Source organism: Ovis canadensis, chromosome 4, assembly GCF_042477335.2.
Source record: "Ovis canadensis isolate MfBH-ARS-UI-01 breed Bighorn chromosome 4, ARS-UI_OviCan_v2, whole genome shotgun sequence".
Taxonomy (NCBI): Eukaryota; Metazoa; Chordata; class Mammalia; order Artiodactyla; family Bovidae; genus Ovis; species Ovis canadensis.
The window spans coordinates 40,942,300-40,967,201 of NC_091248.1; the positions used below are offsets into that span (position 1 = coordinate 40,942,300).

The 24,902-nt window shown below is 34.9% G+C and overlaps 1 protein-coding gene across 4 annotated transcripts in view; it reads right to left on the bottom strand.

Annotated features, from left to right (window-relative positions):
• Window positions 1–24,902, bottom strand: part of SNX13 (sorting nexin 13) — a 148,460-nt gene that overhangs the window by 24,128 nt on the left and 99,430 nt on the right. For all 4 annotated transcript variants that reach the window (XM_069587605.1, XM_069587607.1, XM_069587604.1 and 1 more), the window contains 5 exons: window positions 21,846–21,950; window positions 21,120–21,252; window positions 9,195–9,232; window positions 4,780–4,849; window positions 803–942 (listed from right to left, as the gene is read on the bottom strand). In XM_069587605.1, the coding sequence (XP_069443706.1) occupies window positions 803–942; window positions 4,780–4,849; window positions 9,195–9,232; window positions 21,120–21,252; window positions 21,846–21,950 (486 nt within the window). The remainder of the gene's footprint in view (window positions 1–802; window positions 943–4,779; window positions 4,850–9,194; window positions 9,233–21,119; window positions 21,253–21,845; window positions 21,951–24,902) is intronic.

A 24,902-nucleotide genomic window follows, 5' to 3' on the forward strand; every position in this document is an offset into this window, starting at 1 on the left:
TATTTTCTGATTATTTATGTAGTAAAATGTCATTTCAAAGCTTTAGTTCACCCAATCAAATGTCATCATTATTATTATTTTATTGGCTTACCAATAATTATGTATTTTAAAACACTGCATGAAAGATTATCATGACTTAAAATAAATTTCAGATTACCTATTCCAATTTATCCACTGATAATTTATTTTGTTCTAAGTTAAAAAGAAGAAAAAATATTTAACAAAAGATAAAACAGAGAAAAATACAAATATTTACATTTGTTATGTTTAAGAGGCCTCACACTTCTATGAAACAAGAGAGCTGTATTTGGTAAGAATTAAAATCATTATTTAGTTAACTTTAAATATAATTTAGGTTTCGGTTCTTCAAACAACTTAATGGAGGATTTACCTGTTAGTAGTTGGGAAAGGATGCTATTTAAAATAACCACAGCTTTAAATTATATTACCAAACAGAAAATCACAAAATGTCTTACAATGATCTCTATCTATATGTTAAATAAACCCAAATACCTAAGCAAAGGACAAGATATACACACTCTCTTAAAATCAGACATACACATTTATTCTAATTTTCCAAGGTATATCATTGGTACTTTGTCACTAGTCCATAATGATTAGGACTGTTTAATTTTTATTCGTTAAATGGACAAAACCATTCTAACATTCACTGTTGATTATAAAAAATTGTTACCTTATTTTCTTAGCTTTGGTCATACCTTAGCATTACTCACAACCATTTAGAATCAAACATGGAATCACGGAACAATACACAGCACACAAACTTTAAAAATCTCACTACCTGTTCGGTGATCCTCATGTGGAAGTCGTGGAAGTCACTGTAACGACGGTAGGTTTTCCACATCTCCTCAGTGTTCACATTGCGCCGGTGTACAGTGATGGCATACAATGCGTATGTCTTGCCGTGATCATTACAAACGCCTGCCACAGCATATGGGTCATAGTGAGCATATACTAGTCATTTAAGACAAAATGAAGAGGAACAAAAGACACAAAAAGGAGGAAGATGAAGAGCGAAAACAAAAAGGACAACATGAAATGGAGAATTTGAAATGACAGATAAGACAAAAGGATGTCACCAGGATAAAACAGGCTCCTGTCATCTGTACTCACAGCCATAAGATGTTATATGTGTTGGTTCCATTAAAAAATGACCTACAAGGCTATCACGATACTACCAACTACACAGTGATGTCTACTTTGGATTCTCTTTCCAAACAGCTTTTAACAGAAACAAAACAATACCTTCTGTGTTAGCCTTCACTGTTCAGCTGTAACTCAATTAATATTGATAGCTCTGAAACTGAACTGCAAGCAAAAGCTACAGGGTAAGATCTATCTGGACTTCCCAGGTGGCTCTGTGGTAAAGAATCCGCCTGCCAATGAAGGAGATGCAGGTTTGATCTCTGGATTGGGAAGATCCCCTGGAGGAGGAAATGGCAACCCATTCCAGTATTCTTGCCTGGAGAATCCCAGGGACAGATGAGCCTGGTGGGCTATAGCCAATGACAAGACTGAGTGACTAAAACGACCACAAACAACAAGATCTATCTGATCTTTTGGCAAATCTTTCTCATTCAAAATATACAGCAATTTACAAGTGTAATTTATTCTGAAGACTTTTCTAAGAAGTCATTTTTTTTCTATTGAATTGGCACAAACCATCCAAGTCAGGCAGTCTTGAAAATCAAAACCTATTCCTATTTTGTACAGATCTTAAGTAAAGAGATGTGCTTTGAATAATTCTTTCTCATTTTCCATTTTCCCACCTGAAAGCCATGTTGTATTCTACTCAAGATCACCTTTTCAGGTCTCTAACACTTTACTAAGTCTCCACTCATCTGTACCTGATCTGCTTTTTAATTCATTCACTCACCTTAATTTCAATAACTATTTTTTGATTTCTATAATTGGATGTGGTTATTTTTTACAGTGTGGTATCCTTGCCTTATTTTATCTCTACAATTATTTTTATCATATTCCATGTGCCACAACTACTTGAGGATGGCTGAATCTTATTCCACCCACATGTGATATAAGACAGCCTTTCAATTTAATGAGTGATACCATTCCCAACCATGACCTTGACATTCTTTGTTCTTTCTTCTGACAGTAGGCTAAGTTCCTCTAGTTCCTCTTTCATATCAAGTCACCCTCTGTGAATCTGGGCTTTATGCAAAGGCCTGTGGTTCCAGGCTTTCCTCTGCCTTAGCCCATTTGTGCCTCTTTTAAATTTGACGACATAGAAATGCTATCAAAAGCAAAAGAGCAGTCTTTACACTCCTATAAACTCTTTGGCTTCAACTCCTCTTCATCTCCCTATATTTGCTTTTCCTCATAGTCTATTCCACCTGTAGATTTCCCCTTTTAGGTATTTTTATCCTACTGTTTTCAGTTTTTCTATGTGTAGGAAGCAAAATTTTGCATAGCAGTTTAGACTATCATGTTGATCAGAAGTATAAATTGCTCTTGTCTAAAAAACAAGTGGCCAAGCTTTGGAGCTGACTAAATATTTTGTATTTTGTACATACTTAGGCAAAGAAAGGTCTGAGCACCTTCTTAGTAAATTAATCACAAAACAGCTACAAATCTATACTGGCAAATGCAGTATAGATTCAGTATTTCTACAGAAATCTCTCCCAGGTTTTCATGAACGTTTTTCTAAGATTTGCACTTTGTATTCAGAATTGTCCTTCATTTCCTTTCCATCTAATATCAGTGTTCCTGATTTGACAAAATATAAGACGGGACTGATGTTGAAGCTGAAACTCCAATACTTCGGCCACCTGATGTGAAGAGCTAACTCATCGGAAAAGACTGATGCTGGGAAAGATTGAGGGCAGGAGAAGAAGGGGACGACAGAGGATGAGATGGTTGGATGGCAACACTGTCTCAATGGATATGGGTTTGGGTGGACTCTGGGAGTTGGTGATGGACAGGGAGGCCTGGCGTGCTGCGATTCATGGGGTTGCAAAGAGTCGGACATGACTGAGCAACTGAACTGAACTGAACTGAAGACTGGGGATAGACCCGGGTCATCTTGCTGTCAGAGACTTTATTATTCACTCTTCACCTCTTTCAATTATCCTTCACTTGGAGACCTATGCAGAACAAACTGCACAACACTTTCATCACATTAAAAAACCATCACTCAACAGTGTCAGCATGTCAACAAGGCAATGGCTTTACACGCTGTGTTTAAGAAAGGTTTAGGAAAGGAAAACAGAAATCAGAGGCCACTTAGGCAGCACACCATAACCAATCAGGAGTTAATAAAAACAAAGAAACTAGTAAGAAACAGAAAAGGAAAGAAGAAAGGAATGTCAGAAAGCATTTTAAAAAATAATAATCAGATTTGATACAAATTTGATAGGCAGGAAGATCAGACTAGGATGGGTGCACAAAAGGAAGAATATGGGGCTATTATAAAACAAGCCCTAAGATACAAAGGTTATTTGATTTTAAAAGATAATGAGGCTACATACATTTTAACATGATGGTGAGATGTTACAGTGGAAATAAGAGGTTGTGTTTTCATTAGGACAATGTTACTACTCATAGCAGGTGCTGTGCAACCTCTTTGTTACTAATCTATAACCAGATAAGGACTAGGACCGAAATATAAGTAAATCTCATCACTAAGCATATGTCTAACCCAGCCACTACTTTTTAAAACAAGATTCCTCAATGAAGGGCCAGTCCACTAGTCCAAGAATCATTCCATAAGTGCACTGCACTAGTTCTACTTCCTGTCATAAGGTTAAGGACATGGGATCCAGACTCAAAGAGACTCTGGAGTCCAACTGGTAAATGTTTATCGAACAAACACTAATATATAATGTAATACAATTAGTCTATTAGTTCTATGAGGCAAGTATTACTATTATCCCATTTCACAGATGAGGAATTAAGATACAGAGAAGTTAAGACTCATCCAAGTTCATCCAACTATTAAGTGGCAAAGCTGGGGTTTCAACCCAAGCAATCTGGATAAAAAGTTGTCCTCTTAACCACTCTAGTGTACTGCCTCTTTAGTGATTATACATAATTTTGTTTGACAGAAATAACAACTTATTAAAAATGCTTAGTATTATGCTTCCATATCCTTTAAGAAGCTGATAAACAGTTGTTGAATGAATGGACAAAACAGCTAGAATATCAGAATCCTCAGAAAAGACAGATCCACATAAGAATCATGAGAAGCCAGATAAGAAAACCATCACTGACATTATCTAATAACTCAATAACAATGATGAAATTATTTTTTTCCTCAATTCACTAGCCATTTTGCACACATGCTAATTCAGTCACGAATCTCACCTCATTCAAGCATTTCTTGTTTTCATTTCTTGTTCTCCTATACAAAAGCTTCATTTACCCAGAAATCTACTGACTTCTGCATGTATGAAAACAAATACTAAACTAAAATCTGCCCCAAAACAATTTAATAAGAATTATGCAGACAATTATCAGCTAGAATCAAAGAAAAGATTGGTTTCAAAGTTTATCAGCAATGACAAAGTGCTCAGAATTTATCCTTTTTCAAATGATAACAGTAACAACCTTAAAGAAAGGAAATACACATATAATAATAAACATTATAGAATTTAATGAAGAATATGCTACAGAAAAAAAAAGTAACATGAAAATATGGCTACAGAACAGAAAAATGATTTGTAAAAATAAACGTGGAAGATAAGGTAGGGGTAATGATACTCAATAGTTTTTAAGTAATAATTAAACCACAAAGTCTCTTACCAGTGTCTGAAATGTAAGCGTGAAGTTGTACTGAGTCATCAGAAGATACATTTGAAAGGTCATCTAAAGACTGATGAAGGAAAAAAATTAGAAAACAAAAATTTTAAATTCTATAGGAAAGAAAGTGTTAAAGATTTCTATATCATATACATTACTCATTTTTGCTGTATGTCCTTATCTGTACCTCCCTCTCACAAACAATAATTCTCTTTGTTTATACTAATAGGAGAAAGAGAAGATAAGATTAAACTGTAAAACAAAGTAATTTAATAATCAACTTAATAAATACATCGGATTATTTCTTCCTTCATTACCTGTCCACATACTATAATTTGCTTCTTCTCAATTATATTCAATATATGGCAAGAAAAAATGTGGACAAAAATAAGTAGACATGTTCTTCATTATCATTGTTTACTTTATAATATTGTATTGGTTTTGCCATACACAGACATGAATCCGCCACGGGTGTACATGTGTTCCCTATCCTGAACCCCCCTCCCACTTCCCTCCCCAAGTAGACATGTTCTTAAATCAACATTTCACTTTTTTAATGTTGAAATATATTAGAGCCAACTTTGTATTAACACTTTTGTTAACTTAGAAATAATTTTAGTTAGACTCCTTATCATAACTGTACCTACATCAAAGGGTATGTGAGGACTAAATGAAGACATGTAAAACTTTTAGAAGACTGCCTAACACAAAAAATGTTAGCTAATATTATGATTATTTACTAAATGAAGTGACTCTACAGTTAAGCTTTAGTTGTTTTAAAAAAATAATAACCCCATAAACAAAAATTATTACTGATTGATTCAGAATAAATTTTATAACTATAGACTTTGGCTCAAAACTTTTTTGCTCCATGTCTACACACTCACACTTACACAGAAGAGAACATAAGCATATCATGAAGGCGAGACTGTATGGAAAAGAGTTAACACAACAAACCTTAAGTTGCTCTCCTTATAAAGGACGGCCTGGGACAATATCTTGGAAGTTAGATTTAGAAAAAGTTCCCATCATTCCTAACTGCTAAAGTGGCTTACTCTACCTAAACTATCTGTATAGACAATGTGGTTTATACCAAATACCCGCTTTCCTTCTGGGAGTCAGTTTAGTATATGCTAGACAAATGGTGCCTTGTGTGATCTACCTCCAATAAAAACCTGGGCACTTTAGTCTCAGATGAGCTTTCCTGGTAGCAGCATTTCACACATGCTGTCATATTCACTGCCAGTGAAATTAAGTCTGTGCTATGTGACTTCCATGGGAGATTTGTGGAAACTTGAGCTGGGTTTTCTCTGGACTTTGCTCCATCCACCTTTTCCCTTTGCTGATTCTGCTTTATATCCTTCCACTATAATAAATTTTAGCTGTGAGTACAGCTATGCTGGGGTCTGTGAGTCCTCTTAGTAAATCAGTGAACACAGGAGTGGTCTTAGGGACCTATAACACACAGACAGTATATGATTCAGACATATTTTACACTTGAAAAACCATGGGATCTGAATGAACTTTGGATTCCTAATGTAGTATTGCCAGTTATTAATGAGTCATCTAAATGACCTTAATACAGTCATGCATATGACATAAAGCCATTTAAAATTAAGCAATTGCATCCTAAGAAGAAAGCCAAAATTCTATCTACTAAAGACTGATCATCAGAAGAAACAAAATTTGGTAACTCCATACAGATGATCCACAAGTAGAGTGGGAAAACCATTCAATTAAATTAGATCTAGTCAGTCCAGACTTTGCCACTGATAACCTTAATAGACTTTAGCCATATCAGTAAGGCCTTCTTGTATTTCAGTTTTCTCAATGGTAATGGTGTAATATCTGTCCTACAACTCTATCAGGATATAATGTGAATGAAAATACTTTGAAAAGAATTAAAATGCATTTAATTTTTTAACTGATCTACAACAAAACATTTTGACAAATAGCAGAACCTTTGTTTTAGAATTATTTTTACATGAAAGATAGAACCCCAAAGGAAATGGAATATTCTACAAAATTTAAAATTGTTATCTACTGTAATCTTCTTCTAACTATAAGCTAGTACAGGGAATATAAAACAATCACCTTTTTCAAAAAAGCATTATTATTACTGGTAACCCTCCTTTGTAGGTAAACATATAAAAAGTTATATGCTGTTTTCTTATTATTTTAACCATGTTAGCATCTTATAGTATGTAAGCCAGAAACTGTTGAAAAACACTGTATATAAATGCCTTTTCTAGCACACATAAAATATGCAATTAATATTTACATTAAGTATGATGAAAAAATTCAATGAAATGTCTCTTAACCATTAGTCACAGTTATAACGCATGTGTAAATATCAACTAGACTATATAAAGTTACAACTGATGACATTATAACCATGGAACTACACTGTGATTTATAAGTAGTGATTAATCAAAGGAAACTGTGATTTCAAAACAAGTGCATTAATGTTGTCCTGAAATAAAACACAGCTTGCAAAGTGACTATGGGTTAAGATTCCTGAACTTCTTGCCAAAAAAAGAAGTGTTTCCTGTAACATTATGCTAGGATAAAAACCAAAATTTGAAATTTACTACGATAATCAACTGAGCAAACAGAACTACAATGGCACTTCAAAAACGCTTATATCTATGTGCTAATCTCAATCAAAAAATGAGTAAACCACCACATTAAATATTTTCTTTGTTTAGTTTGCTGAAATAAACTATAATGATCCAGTTTACAATTTTAATACAACTAATAAACATTATCTTCATTAAATATGAAAAAAACAATAGTCTTACGAACAATTTTTTGTAATCAAACTATTGTTAAAATGCAACTGTTTATTCAAATTTATCTATATATTTAAAAAAAAGAATCCAGAAGACTCCAGCTACTTAAAAGCTGGGATTTAGCAGATTTGTGTGAAAATCAAAAACTGTAGGTCACTGATGTCAAGTGTCACCTTTTTCAATTCACAGACTGTTTTGCTTTTATATCACTATATGATAAAAGGAATCTCTTTTATTTGAAAAAGTATTTATCCCAGATAGGGAATGAAGAAGAAAATATTTTTAATAGTATTCAAACACTTGTACAAGAACTACAAACATGAATACTAAAAAATTTCAATGCAAGGAAAAGTTTCATCATATTTGGAAACTTTCTTCCTAATGGGCACTATATTGCTAACACTGTTCAGACTCCAGAAGCTATTCCTTTTTGTCATAACTCTATGGAATATTAGAAGGAAATGGTAACAATAGCAGATAATTTAGGAAAATACTTAAAACATTACAAAATATCTGACATAACACTATGGCTGATTTGCTTTAGTGTTTTGTTAAAGGTTATACATTGCAGTTTCACTTTCACTTTTCACTTTCATGCACTGGAGAAGGAAATGGCAACCCACTCCAGTGTTCTTGCCTGGAGAATCCCAGGGACAGAGGAGCCTAGTGGGCTGCCGTCTATGGGGTCGCACAGAGTCGGACACGACTGAAGCGACTTAACATCAGCAGCAGAATACACTGTACAATAATGGAACATTTATACAATAAGGTCATTTTAGAAATAAATGTCATACTAAGGAACATAAGACAATGACCTCTCAACTACTTATCTACTGCAAAAAGCTCAAAAGAAAAAGTCACGTAGGTAGTAGAAGGAAAAACAAAGCAAACCATCTCTCCCCATCCTCAACAAATTCTGGACGGAAACTTGCACACAACACTAATATTTCTCCCTAGTAGCATTTTATGAAACAAGGTATTCAATGGCAAGCATGGATATATAAGAGAACTGAAATGTTCATTATTTCACATTTCACCTTGAATATATGAAATGCCAGTGAAGTTTATATGCTAAAAATGTGTCATTCTTAAACCTGTAATCACAGAATACAGTTGCTTAATTCTTGTAAAACCCTCTAAGCTTAAAAAATGTTTTTATTTTTATTTTTTCAATAACCTGAACTTGTTAGTATGGACCTTAAGAAATATCTTTAGGTTTTCAGGCATCCCAACCAGTTTTATATTTCTTTTCTAATTACAAGAAGAAAAAACTAATTCCAGTGTAAACATTTATGTGTCATAAATTTACTGCCCATCATAGCACTGACCAGAGTGAAATATTAAATACTGAGGTTGAAAATAATGAAATCATTATTATCACTTGCAACTAAATCAGGCAGGTGATTTAAACCTATTTTTTAAAAAGAAAATAAACTTCATTTCATTAAGTTCTAATCCACAGATCCCTTATAATGTGAATTTAATATTTCTATAGAAGTGCAACAGCTTCTTATAAAGGATGATTTGAGGGTTCTAATATATCATTTATTTACATATGTTAAGGCTCAGTTTTTCATATTATTTTCAGGCCACTTTAAGAATTAAAGTAGTCATAACAGTACTTACCAAATTTATGCTTCCTGTAGGAGACCCATTAAAAGATTCTGTGAGAAGGAAAATTCAACTTAGTATACAGTCAAAAACTCTTTGAACAGTGCTTTATCTAAGGTTCAAGCCCAAGAATGAAAGCTTCAGAAGCCAAGAGAGAACAATGAAGAAAACCGTGGTGTGCTCCTCCCAAACACCTGCATTCATGGTTTTCTAAGCCAGGTTGTTTCAGTGAAAACAGCTTTGTACCTAAGTTGTCTCCCCGCCGCAAAATGCATTTATGTACCCAAAAAAAAGCATTTTATATATTTTATTCTCATAGTATCATATTGTTGTTTAATATAAATGTAAACATGAGGTAAACACTGCAGAATGACACTTGAAATTATAATTTGAAATGAATGACATTTCACAACAGCAAATGTCAGAGGTATTTTGCTACTTCTGTCTCACTGGATTAATATTACAAATAAAATTATTCTTTAATATGAAAGATAAAAAGTTGTTTATTAAACCTATAAAGTCCACTTATTCACGGTTGATCTGCATCAAAAACGCTGAAGTCTACATTCTTAAATCAATATACAATTAGTAGAACAAAAGACACATAAAATTCCATGAGTAATGTCATTTAATTAAAAAGCAACTAGAAATTATTTTTTTAAATTAATGTTAGAGAGTAATTATTAAAAGCAATATCTTTTTCCTCAGAATTTTAGTATATATCTGATCAAATTAAGTTACCAATTAAGATATCACTCTGTTAAAAACACAAAGGAATATACGGCAAAGCAATATTCATAAACAGTTTAAAGTTACTATATGGCTTGTAGCATATCAGTTCAGTTCAGCTCAGCCACTCAGTCGTGTCCAACTCTTTGGGACCCCATGAATCGCAGCACGCCAGGCCTCCCTGTCCATCACCATCTCCCGGAGTTCACTCAGACTCACATCCATCGAGTCAGTGATGCCATCCAGCCATCTCATCCTCTGTTGGCCCCTTCTCCTCCTGCCCCCAATCCCTCCCAGCATCAGTCTTTTCAATGAGTCAACTCTTCGCATGAGGTGGCCAAAGTACTGGAGCTTCAGCTTCAGCATCATTCCTTCCAAAGAAATCCCAGGGTTGATCTCCTTCAGAATGGACTGGTTGGATCTCCTTGCAGTCCAAGGGACTCTCAAGAGTCTTCTCCAACACCACAGTTCAAAAGCATTAATTCTTTGGTGCTCATCCTTCTTCACAGTCCAACTCTCACATCCATACATGACCACAGGAAAAACCATAGCCTTGACTAGACGGACCTTTGTTGGCAAAGTAATGTCTCTGCTTTTGAATATGCTATCTAGGTTGGTCATAACTTTTCTTCCAAGGAGTAAGCATCTTTTAATTTCATGGCTCCAGTCACCATCTGCAGTGATTTTGGAGCCCCCCAAAATAAAGTCTGACACTTGTTTCCACTGTTTCCCCATCTATTTGCCATGAAGTGATGGGACCAGATGCCATGATCTTCGTTTTCTGAATGTTGAGCTTTAAGCCAACTTGTTCACTCTCCTCTTTCACTTTCATCAAGAGGCTCTTTAGTTCCTCTTCACTTTCTGCCATAAGGGTGGTGTCAGCTGCATATCTGAGGTTATTGATATTTCTCCCAGCAATCTTGATTCCAGCTTGTGTTTCTTCCAGCCCAGTGTTTCTCATGATGTACTCTGCATATAAGTTAAATAAGCAGGGTGACAATATACAGCCTTGACGTACTCCTTTTCCTATTTGGAACCAGTCTGTTGTTCCATGTCCAGTTCTAACTGTTGCTTCCTGACCTACATATAGGTTTCTCAAGAGGCAGGTCAGGTGGTCTGGTATTCCCAACTCTTTCAGAATTTTCCACAGTTTATTGTGATCCACACAGTCAAAGGCTTTGGCTCAGATATTATTTGTAGTTTCGATCTCAAGATGCATCTTCAAAGGAAATTTCTATTACTATTGACAGAGGCAGCTGGCATTGCCTTCCAACTTCAACACCTCTAACTGTCCAAAAACATTTCTCAATTACTCAAACCTCTGAACATAAAAATAGGAAATTCCACCTAGGATAATTAAAATGTATAAAAAAATAGTTCTTTATCCTCCTTATTCAATTATATGCCTCTTACCTTCTTTGGTCTGCCCACCTCTTAAGTCTTCCCACCAAAGACATGTCAAATTAAAAGAAAAACCAGGAGCAAAACAGGGGCTTCCCTGATGGCTCAGTGGTAAAGAACCCACCTGGAAATGCAGGAGATATGGGTTTGATCCCTGGACTGGGAAGATTCCCTGGAGAAGGAAATGGCAACCCACTCCAGTATTCTTGTTTGGGAAATCCCATGGACAGAGGAGCCTAATGGGATACAGCCCATGTAGTTGCAAAAAAGTCACAACTTACCAACTAAATAACAAGAACAATGGAGCAAAACAAGGCATAGTTTACTTTCTTGCTTAACAATAAGATTCAGAAAGTTAAGACTGTCTAAAGCCAATGGAGATCTATATTTAATCAAGACTTCTACAACTGCTTAAAGATATTAGAAAACAAAAGAAGCTACTGTTTGACATGATGAGGAAAAAGGTGATTGAAATTAAAATTTAAAAGGGAAAGCATAATTTAAACATTTATAAGTCTGTGAATTAGTTTTAATTAAGGAAAAAACATCTACCCTGAAAATAACTTAGAGCTAAACTAACTAAAGAAGGCAATCTCAGGACAAAGACAAGGAAGACGGAAGAGAGAGAGCATGGGCAAGCAAGCCATGCAGCTACCTACCTTCCTACAGAAGTTTAGTTAAATAAGAATGAAATTTACTTAAATAGGAATAAAATTTCTTCTAAAACAAAGAAAAACTACCACAGGATACTATTATACATGGTAAGACTTTACCCACTAACTCTGTGTTCAATTAACCTACATAAAGAAAAAGCTGGGGGGAGGGGGCAGCTACACACTGAACACTAGATTGGATCATTATTTCAAAATGTCTAAAAAGCAGCTGGAATTTCAGGACTTTAAAAAATACACAGAGTATCAGGAAGCTTAATTTTTAAAAGTCAGAAAATGAATTTATAACCAGAAAATATAAGGTCTATTTTAATTAAACAATCCTATACAAACAAGAAAATTATAAGCATTACTACTTGAAAAACTTCTAGCAAATGCCTAAAACCTAAACACTGACAAATATACATAACACCCATTTTTAATAAAAGTGTTTCAAATTATATCCATGATTCCATATACTTAACATGGTTTCAAAAAAGTATTAGGCAATTTCTCAGTTATAAAACATGTAACAGCTCATTAATTAGGACATGGAATGTTAAAAAGCAATGTACCAGAAAGACAAAAAGATGAATGTGTATATATTAATTCCAAACTACAATCAATGATTCCAATGTGAGGGACTACTCAATGACTGACATAAAAGAGTTCATTTGATTCAGATTAAAATCAGCTACAGGGAAAAAAAAAAAAAACCTCTTAATCTACTTTGTGTTTTAAATAAATATGACATTTTGGGAGGTTTGAGATCACATAAATAATTTGCTTCCATCAGTCGCATACAAGACAAATATAAATGGAAGCTAAAAGTCAGTTTAGAAGATTCTGGAAGAGTTTTTTACACTACAGGATCAAAAACTACTCCCACAGAATATATCGCTACTATGATCACTATATGATACATAGATGATTATAAATTAGCTGCTTAATTCATCTTCTTTCTTTCCGGGTCATATAGCAAATCCATTTCACTACACTAAGCAAATTTCTAAAGTAGACAAAATTAAAATATACAATGAAAACATTTATAATAGTCCTTTAAGGAAGAAGAGTTTCTACTACAAATTTCATATCAGCTCTGTGAAACATTTTTCAACGGAGACAGTAAATAGATAAAATATATAATGAACTCGAAGTACACTGAATTTTACTACTGAGCTCCCAGAGAAGTGCTCTTAAAAATAGAAAACTCCCTCCATTAAGCAAACAAATACAGTTAACAGAGTACTATTCCAGTTTTACAACAAACCAAGATACTAGATCAACAATCAATATAAAAGCTACTGTAATGTACAAATTTTTGTAACTATATTTCTTATATTATTTAAAAAGTAAAGTCTCACTAATATAGAATAAGGAGTGGGGAGGATGGGTAGAAAAGAGGGGAGGGTAGAGAGCTTCCAAAATAGAGGCATTTGCTAAAGCAGTGCTAACCACTTAATACATCTATTGTATCTCCAACTTTAAGTGGTCCTGTCCATTAACTCCATTTATAAGTATATGAGCAAAATTAAAGCACTCTCTTAAATACTTAGTAAAGTCTTTCCCATTTACTTTGTATTTACATTGCTAATTTGCTAGAAAGTTTATCAAATCCTAGATACTCCGTTAGAGTTTAATAAGTACTTCTGCACTGAATCACCAGTAAAACTGGTCATCAGGGCTAAAGTCTGCAAACTGTCTAAGGGCTGCCTCTCGCACTGTTCTTAAACAGCCAATTATTTACTATGAAGAAAAACCGATATTTGTGTTTTAGTTTATATATCATTTTACATACAGAATTCCATTAAAATACAACTCTGAGGTAGGATATTACTACAAGAATATTAGCCTACATTTATAACTGAGAAAAATGAGGCCTAAAGAAATTAAGTGTTTGGCCAACATCACATAGGTAATAAGTAGTAGAAAAGGAGTAAAATCAAAGTGTTATCACTCCTAAAGTCTGTTTTCTTCACTATACAATGTGAACAGAAGAAAACTGAAAGATTGGAATAAATGACTCTTGTAGCTTCTTCTGGCTTATCTTATACAGGATTTGGAACAGAGTACAATTAAAAACAGAAAAAAATGTTTTTACAATGTTTTATAGTTTACAGGACATTCAATCATCACTTGTTATCTCATTTAATCTTCTCAATGATCCTATCATTAATCATGACAATTATTACTTACAAGCAAAAAAGAAACTACCATAAAAATATTGGGGTGACAATCCATTTGAAAACATGCTTCAAGAATTTAAAGGAAAATTCTCTTTTCTCTCCCTCTGTTTTTCTTTTATTTTCCCTTTTTTCCTTCACTCTTTCTTTCTTCACTAAGTAAGTTAAATTCTTGTGCTCTCCTTGCTATATTCCTCAGTTGGCAATCTGCTTAGGCTCAGTTTTCCAGATTGAGCATTAGTTAGCTCTGCTTTTAATTGATCAATATCACATTTGGTTTCCCTTGTTTACCAAGTCTATCTCCTGCACTCTTTTCTTTAGAATACTTTCATTACAACTGTATGTGTGGAAGTGAATGTACATGCCCCATTATTTCTGTAATTACCTACCTGCCTAATCTCCTCCCACTAGAACACAAGCACTAGTCACCCCTAATAAGAAGTCAACACAAGCCACTCAGACCAACAACCTCTCCCTCCAACGGCCAAAACCAAACCAAAGAAGGAATACAACCCTAAAGCCTGGGAAAGTGGGACAAGTTAGAAAAAAGAAAAAAAGAAAAGAAAAGACAGAGAAATACAGCACAAATGAAAGAACAAGACAGAAAGTCACAAGACCAAATAAACAAAAATGAAATAAGCAATCTACCTGAAAGAGAATTCAGAATAATGACAGTAAAGATACTCCAAAGTATTTCAAATAGAATGGAAAAGATGCAAGAAGTAATTAACACAGTTAATACAATCACCAAGGACACAGAAGAAATAAAGAATAACCAAACAGGTATAAATAACACAATTACTGAAATTAAAAATACTCTAGAAGGAACCAATAGCAGAATAACTGAGGCAGAAGAATGGATAAGTGAGCTAAAAGAGAATGGTGAAAATAACTTCTGAAGAGCAGAATAAAGGAAAAAGAATGAAAAAAATTGAGGACAGCCTCAGAGACCTTTGGGACAATATTAAACACACCAACACTGGAGTTACAGGGAATCCCAGAGGAGTAAGAAAAAACAAAGGCACTTAGATAATTTCTGAAGAAATTATAGCTGAAAACTTCCCCAACATGGGAAAGGAAACAGTCAATCAGGTTCAAGAAGCACAGAGTCCCTTATAGGATATACCCAAAGAGAAACACATCGAGACACATATTAATAAAGCTAACACAGATTAAATACAAAGAAAGAATATTAAAAGCAGCAAGGGAAAACCCATATGCTTAACAGCAGATCTTTCAGCAGAAGCTCTGCAGGCCAGAAGGGAATGGCAGGATATATTTAAAGTACTGAAAGAAAAAATCCTATAACCAAGATTACTTTACCCAGCAAAGATCTCATTCAAAATTGGAGAAATCAAAAGCTTCACAGACAAGTAAATGTTAAGAGAATTTAGCACCACCAAACCAGCCTTACAACAAATACTAAATGGACTTACATACCCAGTAAACACAAGAGAAAAGAAAGACCTACAAAAACAAACCCAAAACAATTAAGAAAATGCTAATAGGAACATATATAATTACTTTAAATGTAAACAGATAAAATGCACCAACCAAAAGATACAGACTGACTAAATGGATACAAAAACAAGACCTACATATTATGCTGCATACAAGAGACCAACTTCAGACCTACAGAAACACAGACTGAGACTAAAGGACGGAAAAAGATAGTCCATGCAAATGGAAACCTAAAGAAAGCCAGAGTGGCGATCCTCATTTCAGACAAAATACTTTAAAATAAAGAATATTATAAGAGATAAGGAAAGACACAACACAATGTTCAAGGGATTAATCCAAGAAGAAGACATAAAATTGTAAATATTTATGCACCCAACATAGGAGCATCTCAATAAGGAAAACACTAACAGGCATAAGATGGGAAATCAACAGTAATACAGTAATAGTAGCGGACTTTAACATGCCACTGACGCTGATGGACAGATCATCAAAACAGAGACTCAATAAGGAAACACAAACCTTACATGAAACATTAGACCAAATGGGCCTCACTGATATTTTCACAGGACATTCCACCAAATGCAGAAAAATACACTTTCTTCTTAAGGGCACATGGACTATTCTTCAGGACAGACCACACCTTGGGTCACAAATCAAGCCTCAGTAAATTTAAGAAAACTGAAATTGTATCAAGTATCTTCTCTGACCACAATGTCATGAGACTAGATATCAACTATAGGAAAAAAGAAACTGCAAAAAACACAAACTCATGGAGATTAAATAACACATTACTAAATAACAAAGAGGTTACTGGAGAAAAAATTCTTAAAGATTAAGATTTCTTAAAGATTCATAAAGAATCCAAAGATTCTTAAAAACAAATGACAATGAAAACATGACAACCCAAAACCTATGGGATTCAGGAAAAGCAGTTCTAAGGAGGGAAGTTGATAGCAATAAATTCTACCTCAAGAAACAAGAAAAGCATCGAATAGACAACCTAAGTCTACATCCAGAGCAGCTGGAAAAAGAACAAAAAATCCCAAAGTCAGTTGAAGGAAAGAAATCATAAAGATCAGAGGAGAAACAAATAAAAAAGAAGTGAAGTAAACAATAGCAAAGATTAATAAAACTAAAAGCTGGTTCTTTGAGAAGATAAAACTGACAACCCAATAGCCAGACTCATCAAGAAAAAAAGGAAGAAAAATCAAATCAACAAAATTAGAGATGAAAAAGTAGAGGTGACAACAGACAACACAAAGGATCATATGAGGATATTAAGAGCAACTATATGGCTAATAAAATGGACAACCTAGAGGAAATGGACAGATTCTTAGAAAAGTTCTACCTCCCAAGATGGAATCAGGAAAAAAAAAAGAAATTATGAACAAGCCAATTAGAAACAATGAAATCAAAACTGTGATCCAAAATTTCCCAAAAAAACAAAAGCCTAGGGCCAGGTGGCTTCACAGGGGAATTCTATTAAACATTTAGAGAAGAGCTAATGTCTATTTATCTGAAAATCTTCAAAAAACCTTCAGAGGAAGGAATATTTCCAAACTCATTCTGCAAGGCCACAATCACTCTGATACCAAAACCAGGCAAAGACAACACACACACAAAAAAATTACAGGTCAATATCACTGAGGAACACAGATGTAAAAGTCCTCAACAAAATTCTAGCAAAGAGAATTCAACAACACATTAAAAAGCTCATATACCATGATCAAGTTGGGTTTACTCAATAAATGCAACAATTCTTCAACATACACAAATCAATCAATCAATCAATAGATACATCATATTAAAAAACTGAAAGATTAAAAACCATATGACCATCTCAACAGATGCAGAAAAATCCTTTGACTAAATTCAGCACCCATCTCTGACAAAGATGTTTCAAAAAATGGGCACAGATGGAACCTACCTCAACACAGTAAAGGCAATATATGATAAGCCTGCAGCAAACATTATTCTCAATGGTGAAAAATTGAAAGCATTCCCTCTATGATCAGGAACAAGACAAGTGTGTCCTCTCTTACCACTATTATTCAACATAGTTTTGGGAGTCCTAGGTATGGCAATAAGAAAAAGAAATAAAGAAATCCAGATTGGAAAAAGAAGAAATAAAACTCACTATTTGCAGATGACATGATACTATACATAGAAAACCCAAAAGACACTATCAGAAAATTACTAGAGCTATCAGTGAATTTAGCAAAGTCATGGGATGCAAGGTCAATTCACAGAAATCATTTGCATTGCTATATACTTACAATGAAAAATTAGAAAGAGAAATTAAGGAATCAATCCCATTTACCACTGCAACAAAAATAATGAAATTTCTGGGAATAAACCTACCTATTGACTATGCCAAAGCCTTTGACTGTGTGGATCACAATAAACTGTGGAAAATTCTGAAAGAGATGGGAATACCAGACCACCTGACCTGCCTCTTGAGAAACCTATATGTAGGTCAGGAAGCAACAGTTAGAACTGGACATGGAACAACAGACTGGTTCCAAATAGGAAAAGGAGTATGTCAAGGCTGTATACTGTCACTCTGCTTATTTAACTTATATGCAGAGTACACCATGAGAAATGCTGGGCTGGAAGAAGCACAAGCGGGAATCAAGATTGCCGGGAGAAATATCAATAACCTCAGATATGCAGATGACACCACCGTTATGGCAGAAAGGGAAGAAGAACTAAAGAGCCTCTTGATGAAAGTGAAAGAAGAGAGTGAAAAAGTTGGCTTAAAGCTCAACATTCAGAAAACTAAAATCATGGCATCTGGTCCCATCACTTCATGGCAAATAGATGGGGAAACAGTAGAAATCGTGGCTGACTATTTTTCTGGGCTCCAAAATCACTGTGGATGGTGACTGCAGCCATGAAATTAAAAGACGCTTACTCCTTGGAAAAGTTACGAGCAACCTAGATAGCATATTCAAAAGCAGAGACATTACTTTACCAACAAAGGTCTGTCTAGTCAAGGCTATGGTTTTTCCAGTGGTCATGTATGGATGTGAGAGTTGGACTATAAAGAAAGCTGAGCGCAGAGAATTGATGCTTTTGACTGGTGTTGGAGAAGACTCTTGAGAGTCTCTTGGACTACAAGAAGATCCAACCAGTCCATCCTAAAAGAGATCAGTCCTGGGTGTTCACTGGAGGGACTGATGTTGAAGCTGAAACTCCAGTATTTGGACACCTGATGCGGAGAGCTGACTCATGTGAAAAGACCCTGATGCTGGGAAAGATTGAGTGCAGGAGAAGAAGGGGACGACAGAGGATGAGATGGTTGTATGGCATCACCGACACAATGGACATGGGATGGGTGGACTCCGAGAGTTGGTGATGGGACAGGGAGGCCTGGCATACTGCAGTTCATGGGGTCACAAAGAGTCAGACACTACTGAGTGACTGAACTGAACTGAAGGAGACAAAAGAACTGTATATGGAATACTATAATGATGAAAGAAATCAAAGACAACATTAAACAGAAGGAGAGATATACCAAGTTCCTGGGTTGGAAGAGTAAATGTTGTGAAAATGACTAAACTACCAAATGCCATCTACAGATTCAAAGAGATTCATATCAAATTACCAACAACATTTTTCAAAGAATTAGAACAAAAAATTTCACAATTCATATGGAAACACAAAAGACCCTAAATAGCCAAAGCAGTCTTGAGAAAGAAAATGGAGCTGGAGGGATCAACCTTCCTGACTTCAGTTTATAGTACAAAGCTACAGTCATCAAGACAGTATGGTACTGACACAAAGACAGAAATATAGACCAATGGAACATGGTAGAGAGCCCAGAGATAAACCCATGCACATATAGGTACCTTATTTTTGACTAAGAAGGCAAGAATATACAATGGGGCAAAGATAACCTCTTCAATAAGTGGTGCTGAGAGAACTGGATAGCTATGTGTAAAAGAATGAAATTAGAACACTTCCTAATGCCATACACAAAGATAAACTCAAAATGGATTAAAGACCTAAATGTAAGACCAGAAGGTACAGAATTTTTAAGAGGAAAATATAGTGGAAAACATAGCAGAACACTCAATGACATAAATTAAAGCAAGATCCTCTATGACCCACTTCCTAGAGTAATGGAAATAAAATAAAAGTAAACAAGTGAGATCTAATTAAACTTAAAAGTTTTTTGCACAGCAAAGTAAACTACAAACAAGGTGAAAAGACAACCCTCAGAGTGGGAGAAAGTAATAGCAAAGGAAACAACTGACAAAGAATTAATTTCCAAAATATACAAGCAGTTCATACAACTCAATACCAGAAAAACAAACAACCCAATCAAAAAGTAGGGAGAAGATCTAAACAGACATCTCTCCAAAGAAGACATACAATGGGCTAACAAACACATGAAAGGATGCTCAACATCACTCATTATTAGAGAAATGCAAATCAAAACTACAATGAGATACCACCTCACACCAGTCAAGAATGGCCATCATCAAAAAGTCTACAAACAATAAATGTTGGAGAGGATGTGGAGAAAAGGGAATCGTTGCATTGCTGGTGGGAATGTAAACTGACACAGCCACTATGTTAGACGGTAGGGAGATTCCTTAAAAAACTAGGAACAAAACCACCATATGACCCAGCAATCCCATTACTAGGCATACACCCTGAGGAAACCAAAACTGAAAAAGACACGTGTAACCCAATGTTCAGTGCAGCACTATTTAGAACAGCTAGAACATGGAAGCAACCTTAGATGTCCATCGACAGATGAACTGATACAGACACTGTGGTACATATATACAGTGGAGTATTACTCAGTCATAAAAAAGGAATGCGTCTGAGTCAGTTCTAATGAGGTGGACAAACCTAGAGCTGCTTATACAAAGTGAAGTAAGTCAGAAAGAGAAATATAAATATCGTATACTAACGAATATATATGGAATCTAGAAAGATGGTACCGGTCAATTTATTTTCAGGGCAGCAATGGAGAAACAGACACAGAGAACAGACTTATAGACACAGGGGGAGGGGAGGAGAGAGAGGGTGAGATGTATGGAGAGAGTAACATGGAAATGGACAACATCATATGTAAAATAAGACAGCCAATGGGAATTTGCTATAAAACTCATAAACAGGGGCTCTGTAACAATCTGGAAGGGTGGGATGAGGAAGGAGATGAGAGGCAGTTTGGGAGGTAGGGGACATGGGTGCGCCTATAGCTGATTCTTGATGTGTGACAGAAAACAACAAAACTCCGTAAAGGAATTATCCTTTAATTAAAACATAAATTTAACACAAAAAAGGAATTCTAGGCTCAACAGTTATGTTCTAATTTGTTATCAGGTTTTAACATTTAAGTAAACTTCATCATTTATTCATAGATTTTAAAATATATTACAATTTATATTTCAGCTTTAAGAACACTTTTATGGTATTTGAAAGGATTTCCTTTGGTAAGCAGAATATATACAGGAATATATATATATACACGGATAAATGTACAATGTGTGCTATCTTACCTCCATCACCGTCATCTGATCCTCTGAAACTAGGATCTTTTAACATATCCAGCTCAGCTAACATGCGCACATAAAGTGCATTCTGTCTGAAGGAAGGATAAAATCTTTCATCTCGAAGCATCAATTCATATACCTTATTGAAATAAATCAAGATATTCAATCATTAATACAAATAATGCACTAATTTCCACTAATAAGATTTCAACAAAAGCTAGACAGAGGTATTACTGTAATGAATTATAGGCTCCTTATTTATAAGATGGCAGTAATAAGACTATGTCACAACTAGTGATACTTTTCTGGCCCCTCTAGCATCTAAGTTATACTGAAGAGAGTTCTACTGCAAAACAAGCCACATGACAGCAGTTATACATAACGCTCTACAAAGCAGTGTTCTCTAAGAAACAAATCCAAATAAAGGCTCAAAGAACATATTAAATGAATCTGTTATTTATACATCATCTATTCATAAAATTCTAGAATCTGTATCTGTCACTTCAGCCAGATTCAAAGTAAATAACTCAGCATAGGGATTTTCTGCATTTCTACAGTAAATAAGCAAAGAAAAACGCTACTTTGTGAAGTATTATTACCATAACACATCTTTTTTAGTTATCACACTGTACTTTCATAACGTTTCAATAACCTTTTACAGACAAATTACATGCATATAGACATATACATTGTTTTCAAAAAAGATATGATGATAAATGATGTACATAATACCTTCCTTTGAATGTCATCAAAGATTTCAGGGGTTGGATCTTCATGATTCAAAGTATCTGCTAATTTTGCTACCAAATAATCATCAACAGTAACTCTCGGAGATGCCTGACAAACAGAGAAAAACACAAGTAGCATTAATCTTTGAAATTTCTAAATATAAGTTAAGCCTTCATAGTTGGAGAATTAAATAATTTGTTGTTCAGTCACTCAGTCATGTCTGACTCTTTGCAACCCCATGGACTGCAGCATGCTAAGCTTCCCTTTCCTTCACTATCTCCCTGAGTTTGCTCAAAGTCATGTCCATTTAGTCAGCGGTGCCATCCAACCATATCAACCCCTGTCACTCCCTTCTCCTCCTGCCCTCAATCTTTTCCAGCATCAGGGTCTTTTCTGCTGAGTTGGCTCTTTGCATCAGGGAGCCAAAGTAGGATAATTAAATAATGGAATCATAGTACCAAAAGTAACTGCCAAAAAATCCGTTTGTAAATGACACCTTGATGTTTAAAGGCTGAAATCAGAGCTAGCATTTTTCCGGCCATGAGGTACTACAGAGTAGACTTGTTAGAAAAACATAGATTTAAATCTTAACTTTTGCTGAGCAAGTTTCCTCTCACAAGGCTTCACTTACTCAATCTGTAAAATGGAGATAAATACTACATATGATTATTGTGAGGATGAAAAGAGATTTACATAAGACTTATGAGTCCAGCACATAGGAAATACTGTCACCACGAGCCAGTGTTGAGCACTCAGTAGTCTTAGATGTGTATTTAATAAAATGTCAAAAGAGTATGCCATGTGGCTACTTATCATTTAACACTAGAAACAATCCTTTTGAATGGCACTTAAAATAGACTATCTTTATCCTAATTCAGTTTTATACTACTGCAGCAAAGTATCAGCATGAGAAGGGACAGAAAAAAATTTGAGAAGTTACTTTGTTTCAGTAACTTTCATCTCAAGGTGCATAATGTGACAAATATTATAGACATTCCTCAGCATGTTAACTTTTGTATTTTTAAGTCTGAAGGCTATGGAGAATAAATGAGTGATTAAATGATGGTAACTTTTAGAGACAGTACCAAAACAATGCATTTTTTAGGCAATTTCTCTATGCTATCTGTTAGACTCTCTAAGGAACAGAATAGATAAACCAAGAAGAGAAGAAAAAGTATGTAAGTATCCTGGGCATACATCCAGACAAAACTGTAATCTAAAGGTAAATGCACTCTTATGTTCAAAGTAGAACTACTCACAATACCCAAGGCACAGAAACAACCTCAATGTTCAGCAAGAGATGAAATGATAAAGAAGAAATGGTACACACACACTGGAGCATTTCTCAGCCATAAGTAGGAATGAAATCAAGTCATATGCAGCAACACGGACAGACCTAGAGATTATCATGCTAACCGAAGTAGGTGAGAGAGAGAAAGACAAATTACCGTATCACTTACACGCACGACGTAAAACATGACACAAATTAACTTATCCCCTGGTGGCTCAGACAGTGAAGCGTCTGCCTACACTGCAGGAGATCCGGGTTTGATCCCTGGGTCGGGAAGATCCCCTGGAGAAGGAAATGGCAACCTACTCCAGTAATCCTGCCTGGAAAATCCCATGGACGTAAGAGCCTGGTAGGCTATAGAGTCGCAAAGAGCCGAGCGACTTCACTTCACAAAAGAGAAACAAACTCATAAACACAGAGAACAGACCTGAGATTGCCAAGGGGGAGAGAGGATGCAGGAGGGATGGAATGGAAGTTTGGGATTAGCAGATGCAAACTAGTATACATACAATGATAAACAACAAGGTCGTACTGTATAGCCCAGGGAACCACACTCGATACTTTGTGAAAAACCATAATGGAGAAAAATATGAAAAAGGAATGTGTATATGTGTAAATGAATCACTTGGCTGTACAGCAGAAATTAACACAATATTATGTATCAACCATTCTTGAACAAAAAAAATTTTTTTAAGTAAGTAAACAGGAGGGTATGAATGTGCAGCATAAGGGCTATACAACTTCTAATGTCCCCTTGTTAATTCAACACTCTTAGAAGTAAACTCAGGGAGGTGGTGTGGTGGTACTTTTTTGGTTCTTGTAAGGGGCTTTTTGGAGGAAGAAGAAAAGGACACTTACCTATTATTTGTTTGTGTATGGGTGCGGTGTTCCCTCTCCCACCCCAACCCTGAAAAACAGAACTCAACAGCTTCAACTATGTGACAAAGATCAAAGAGGAACATGATTTAAGTTAGTTTCTGTCCTTTCATGTGCCCTCTGAGCTCACTAAACTTAGTTTCTAGGAAATAAGAGACAAATTTGGAAAATTACATTTTCAATTTATCTAGCTTAATTTTTTCTATAATCTCAGGTACACAGAATTGGATTAAGCCTTATCCTTGGAATATGTATGGTGAGCAATACTTTCAGAGAGCTAACATTGGGTGAAACTAACCAAGTCCCTTTTTCAAAAAACCACAGTAATATAGAAGAAATATTTGCACATATGATACTACTTTAACATTAAAAATACAAAAACTGCATGTTTTTCCCAAAATTATCTATTAATCTGTATTGTTTACTTCCATATTACACAAATGTAGTTATTTAAACAAAATGACTAGTTAACAGTGGCAACTGATAATTAATAGGACTAATCAAAAAATATGTCTGAGAAAACAGAACAGTTTACTTAATAATATTACTGTTCTCTGATACAGAAACTTATTTTAACATTTTTTAAACTTTTTACCTAAATTTAAAATTGGTAGGCAATACCACTGTTTATTCTTAAAAAATATATATCTAAGACTTTTTAAAGGATTATACACATAACAGGACTAATAAATACATTTATATTTAATAAAAAATAAACAATTACATTTACCTTTTATTCTATGATCTTGTAGGGTATTTTTGTGTGCCTTTTTAAACAATACTTTTCTGATCTACTTGCAGTCTTCAGGACAACCCTTTATACAGTGGTATAACTAAATACAATCAACTATAAAATAAAATTCACTATGACTTTCAGCTCTGATCTTGAGCCT